Below are 5909 nucleotides of genomic sequence, written 5' to 3' on the forward strand. Positions count from 1 at the left end.
AGCCCCCCGGCCGCGGTGCGGGCATCACCCTGGATCCCCTCGGAGCATCCCGTCCCAGCGCGGTGCTGGTGGTGCCCGGTGGGGTGGGTGACACAACGCAGGACTCGGCCTGTTTGGAGTTCTTGCAGCCCGGAACACCTCGTTCCCACGAGAACGGCCGTGTCCCCGCTGCAGGAGGATGTTGTAATCGTGGCAGCCGGGAGAGCGAGGTGGGAGAGCTGAAGGTGTTTTGGCATGGGCAGGGCACTGCTGTGTTACGCAATCTGTGGCGAAAAGGAATCGGGAGACCCGGGCTTTATTTCCGGCTCTGCTCGGTGCTTTTTTCGGCCACTTTAGGCAAGCTGCTGCAGCCTGGACTGAGCAAAGATGCCTCCAAATCTACAGATAGAGCTCTGCAGATGTTTAGCGGTTTGAATGGTTGAAAGGTGATAGGGCTTTTTAGGGTTTAGTATCTGCTATAGGGCACGGACAGAACTGGAGGGGATCCAAGTAAGACGGGTGCTAGCTCTGCAGGAAGAACTGCACGCTTCAGGCCGTGTCCATTTCTGTTTATAAAACCAAATGTTTGTTAAATAGCTCAGCACAGAGAACAAGCAGTGAGGCTAGGGCAGCCACTGCATGGCACCATGGTGTGTTGGGTCCAGGGCTTGAGTGCAGGGGCCTGGCATCTCTGCCAGTGATGTATTGTTGCACAGCAGGGTTGTGCCTTGTGCAGCCTTCAGATCCAGCGCTCTTTTGGGATGTGTGTATGGGTTCTGAGTTCTACCTACAGGCATGGATATGGTGTTCTCCAGGGCAGAACCTTTCAGGGCACGTGAGCAGCTCAGGTGACTCCAATAAAGCCCTCAGTTCCCTTCCTGTGCTTAGATTCATAGGTTCTCATGCTGATTTTGCCTGTTTGGATAATCTGAGCCAGCTCTGTGAAAGTTGATGTTTGTCTTGAATGTGATTTCAAAACCACCCGAGGAGGCTCCATGCTTTGATCCTGCTGGGCAGTGAGGCGGGAGGCGCTCTCCTGTTGGAAAGCATTGCAGCTCCCTGCTGGAATTCGGATGCTGGGGAAGGAGCGATAGCAGATCCGAGGCGGCCTGCTGTGGCTTTGAAACAAGCAGGGGCTTCTTGAAGACCAAAGGGAATAGGGGAGACTTTCCCTCTCCTGTTTCCAGCTTGTGGAAGAGGGATGGAGCTGTGACATTACTGCTGTGGAGCATAGGATGGGGTGTCCTATGGGGCTGGGGCTTTTGGGGAGCAAACAGGCCCAGATTGTTCCTGTTGCAATGACACCCGTGCCTGAGCATGCCCCAGGACCTGCTCTTCTTGCCCAGCCGAGAATGACTTTCCCCAGTAAAATGCCAAGCAAGGGCATGCTGCAGGATGGGTTATGCTGCTCTGGTGCATGAGCACAGCTGGAACTGAGCACTGCTGCAGCCTCTCCTCTTCACACTGTTTTGATTGCTGTCCTTGGACAAGTAACGCTTCTCCACGCACATCTGAAGCTGCAGCAGGATGGCAATGGAAGCAAACAAGGCCTTGCTGTTCAGTGTAACTGTTTCTGGCCAAAGCAAGCATTATAAGGAGCAGGATGTGTTCCCGGGGTGTCCTGTTCTGCCTGGGATACAGCACTGCAGCCTGCTTCTGGTAGTGGGCAGAACAGTTGGGTGCCACAATTCTGATCCCATGGCACAGCGAAACCTTGGAGGGGGCTGGAATGGGGCTGTGTGTGGGACATATTTGTGTCCTGTGGCTGTGATAGCTCATGGGGTGCCCACAGTGCTCGTGACCAAGAGCAGCCCCTTTGTGTGGCTATGGCACATCCTGGGGAGTGTGTGGGAGCTTGTGCTGTGGTGGTCTCAGGTAGAATGCCTTCTTCTGCTCATGCATCTGTACCAGCAAAGCAAGCCCAGAGGTGACCGAGCTGTGCTAGTGGCATGGGAAAGCCCCGAGGTCCACTCTGGTGACACCAGAGTGGAAGGGAAAAACTGAGCCCCTGCCAGCACCCTCTCTGGGGCTGCAGGCTTCTGCTCTGGGCCAGTGCTGGCTCCCAGGGTGGGAGCGGGTTTGGGTGGAGCCGTGGAGGATGTGGGGCAGGGAGCTGTGCGGAGCAGATCCAGAGGTGCCGGATGCAGAGTGGAGACTGAGCTGTCCTCAGAGCTGCGGGTCTGGGTGCTGGCCATGGCTCGGAGGCGGGTAGGAGACGGGGTGCTTTGCTCTTAACCCTGCTGCTCCATCTCTAAGGCCAAGCTGTTGTACCATGGGCAGTGCTTCATGCAACCTGCATTGGGTTGGGATGCTTGTGCTGTCCTGTTCTGCTTTGCTGTCCCAATGCTGCAGCTGTTTGGAAGGACTTGGGGGCTTGTTGGGGGTCTGTGATATGAGCTCCCCAGTGCTCGCAGTGCAGTTTGCACGATGCTTGAGTTTCAGTGGCAGTTTGGGGGTTTCCCGAAAAGGAGAATGCTTTGCTTTGTGCAGCTGCTTTGAGGAACATGTCCTGGCAACTGTGGTTTCCCCAGTGTGTGGTGCTTGGCAGGGACCAGCCCAGCTCCTGCACCGGTGGCAGATCTGCTGTGCTACGTTGGATCTGTGTGACTTTTCTTCTTGCCAGTAGTGAGAACTGCTGTGCTGCAATGGTGTCTGCAGGACCCAAACTCTAGGGCCTGAGAAGGAGGGCGGAATGTGCAGGACTTTACCATTGCTTTTCCTGCATGCTTCCCCACCTTGCTGCCCATCTGCACTCCCTACCCCCGCACATCAGCTGTTTGCTCCCAGTCCCTTTCTGGAGATGTGGCCTGTCACAGTGCCAGTGTCAGCGGCATCACCTGGTGTTGCACAGAAGTGGATCTGAAAAAGAGCAGATGGGTTTTCTGGGGCTCAGTGGAGCAGCAGCCTGCGAGCAGGTTATGGTTTGGAGCCCTCGAAATGCGGGGCGATGGGTGTTGGTGCTCGCTGGGTTGGTTTGCTCAGCACATGCAGCCATGTCTGCAGTCTATAAATTTCATCTTGGTTGTTTTTTTTTCATTTGCAGATACTGGCTCTGTTGACCTTGAATGGAGCTTGCAGGGGAGTAAATAAATGCTGGCTAATTGCACATTAGGCTCGTTTGTCACTTCTAACCTTGGCGGTTGCAGTATCTGGCTAGTCTGACCTAGATAGGGCAGGAGCTGTAAGGAACCCTGCTCTGCTTCAGGGTTTCCCCAGCAAATGCAGGCTGTCCCAGGGCCATGAGTGGTGGCAATGTCCCACTGCAGCTGGGGAGGGTGGCAGAGCTGTGATACCATCCTCCTCTTCATTATGAAGGCCTATGCAGGCAGCAGGTGGTGCCCAGTGGGATACCACCCTGAGGCTGCAGGCAGAGGGTTCTGGAGTCTTTTTCTGCCCTTTTCTCTCATATGTTCTCGATTATTCCCCATTCCCATCCCATCCTGCTGTGCTGTATTCATGTGCCCGCTCGACTGCCCTAGAGCTGAGCACAGCTCTCCACTTTCCCACGTGTGAGCTGCCCTGTGCTCCCCTTCCTCCCCGCTGGGCTGACACCGCCAGCTCCTTTCAGACGATCTGCAGTAACAAAAAAAAAAAGTGAAAAAGTGAGGCTGTATGAGGACAATGGTCCCATTCAGCTGTGCCTGGAGCTGGAGACCAGCAGGGATGGGCTCATCTCCTGGTGCTGGTTTCCCTTATCTCTGCTGTCCCATCGCACGGAGGGATGAATGCACGGATCAGATTGTTGCTTTCATAAATCTGCTCGGGGGATGATGGAGGAGAAGGGGGGGGTCAGGATGCTGATGTCGAGAGTGTAGCAAAGGCAGTTGAGACACTGCATTTGTGCTCTGTTTCTTGGTGCAACCTAGTTTTCCACCTTGCATCTGGTTCTCTGCCCTTCCCCTGGGTATGGGGGGGAGAAAGAAGCCCCAGGTAAGGGGGAGGGGGGAGGTAAGGATTTGCAGGGCTCTTCATGCAGTGGAACTGTGCTGTCCCTGTGAAGGATGAAGCCAGGCAGCAGGATTCAGAATGCATGTTGTGTGATGGAACAGCACACTTGCAAGTGGAGCAGAAGGGATGATGTCCAGCAGTGTGTGTGCAGCTGTGCTGGGCAGATCCATCATTTAGGTTGGGCTGGAAGAAATTGTCACTGTCACCCATGGCTGCAGGCTGTGCCATCATAAAGGATGCCAAATCTCTGCCCTCCTCCCCCGTTGCCTATAGAAACAGCAATGGATGTGGACCCTGCAGTGAAATGGAAGCAGCAGGAGAGCACCAATGGGCTGAGGGTCCTAAGGTACAGCTCCCCCCAAGAAGTGGGGAGTCTCTGGGCTTCTGCTCACTTCTCCTTCTCCTTTGCAGGTGGTGCAGCGCATCAAAGCAGTGGAGACAGAGACCCGTCTGCTGGTGGTGGACAAAGAGACAGATGAGTACCTGTGCAGCCTGCGCCTGACATGCACAGAGGAAATGGCACACAGTGGGATCCTGCTGGGCTCCAGCATTTCGCCTTCCAAGTCAGTGGGCAGCGACAACGGGGAGGTGTGGAAGCCACAGCTGGAGCTGAGCACGGGCAGCCTGCAGCGACACTCACACAGCTTCTCCTCACACGGCAGCAGGAAGGTGAGGACAGAGCTGGTGGCATGATGTGTGGCTGGACAGCAGGATGTGTCCCATTGCAAGTGCGCTTCCCATCAGCAAATCTTCTGTATGTGGCTTTGGGTGAGCTGCCCCATGGCCTTGTTTGCTCTGCTGGAAGCAGTGTTGGCTGCTCCTGGAGGACCTACAGAGAGCTGAGGAGAACAGCCAGCCCTGGGGACAACCCGGCTGCCCTGGCTGATGTCGTCGTCCCTTGTCCCTGTCTGGGGACAGGCAGCTCAGGCTGTGGATGTGGTGAAGCTGGTCTCCTTAACTCAGTCCATTTCTTCCCTGTTACTGCTAGGATGGAGGGAACAGCTGGGTTGAATGTGTTCTCAGCTTTTTGCTGAAATAGGAAGGAAATAAGCTCTTTTTCAAGTGGTCTGAGTCTGGGCTGTGATTCTGAAGTAAGCGCCTTTTATTGGTAAACTCCTTTTCAGCAAGGAAAGAATTTGAGGTGGAAGATGTCCAGTTTCCGTGGCTGGCTCCCTGCTGGGAGGGCGGTGATGGCACAGCCTTGCACGCACAGATATGCAGCACTCAGCCCCAGCACTGCTAATGCATGGGGTGTGAACGTGGCAGTCACCACCTGAATCACTGAAGGGGTGAACCCTGCAGCCCTGTGGTGCTGCTTACAATCAGGCTGTGCAAGGCTTTCCCTGCTCCCAAATCCAGCTTTAATACTTGTTGCCCTCAGGAGCCCCTGTGGGTAACAGCTCAAGCAAATTCTGCATGGGGATGAGGCATAGAGCAGGCAGTGGAATTATGAGTGGGGTTCTGTCTCTGACCATTCCTTGTATGAGACTGGTTGTGTTGGGCAGGGCTGTGCCCGTTCCAGGGCTGTGCTGGTCTGGGGGGCAGCCCTTCCTGGGGGTGCTTTAGGCTGTGATGTGAAGGTATCCAAAGGGCTCTGGGTGACAGTGGAAGTCAGTTCAGTGGGACTCATAACCCCCTGGGGTGGTTGGTGGGACAGGAGAAGGGAACTGGGGAGAGAGGGGCTGCAGTGGGGAGGGCTATGCACAGCTTCCCAGGCTGGGGGTTTCCTATCCTGTCTCTGTTCCTTTTGCTGGGTGAAATCCAACAGTTTGTGCTGACGGGAAGTTGGGCGCGGGGAACGGGCTGGTCCTTTCCGGCCTTTGGGTTTCGGCTCCTCCAAGGAGAGGGTGGGACAGGGAGAGCTGAGCAGGCGGGGGGGTGCAGTGTGGGGGGAGTGCCTGGACCCCCCTGCGGAGGGGCTGTGGGGTTGGTGAGGGTAAGCGCATGGAGCAACCGCTCTGTTTGGGGCTGGTGGTGCCAAA

At 55.7% G+C, this 5909-nt stretch overlaps 1 protein-coding gene across 1 annotated transcript; it reads left to right on the forward strand.

Annotated features, from left to right (window-relative positions):
* The first annotated feature begins 1250 nt into the window (after positions 1-1250).
* LOC116217243 (Na(+)/H(+) exchange regulatory cofactor NHE-RF2-like) lies at positions 1251-4727 on the forward strand. Its single transcript, XM_031555855.1, has 2 exons — positions 1251-2187; positions 4339-4727. Exons 1-2 carry the CDS (start codon positions 2173-2175, stop codon positions 4618-4620), a joined length of 297 nt encoding a protein of 98 aa, XP_031411715.1. The 5' UTR covers positions 1251-2172; the 3' UTR covers positions 4621-4727.
* Positions 4728-5909: the final 1182 nt, after the last annotated feature.

The sequence above is a fragment of the Meleagris gallopavo genome, chromosome 16 (assembly GCF_000146605.3).
Source record: "Meleagris gallopavo isolate NT-WF06-2002-E0010 breed Aviagen turkey brand Nicholas breeding stock chromosome 16, Turkey_5.1, whole genome shotgun sequence".
NCBI lineage: Eukaryota > Metazoa > Chordata > Aves > Galliformes > Phasianidae > Meleagris > Meleagris gallopavo.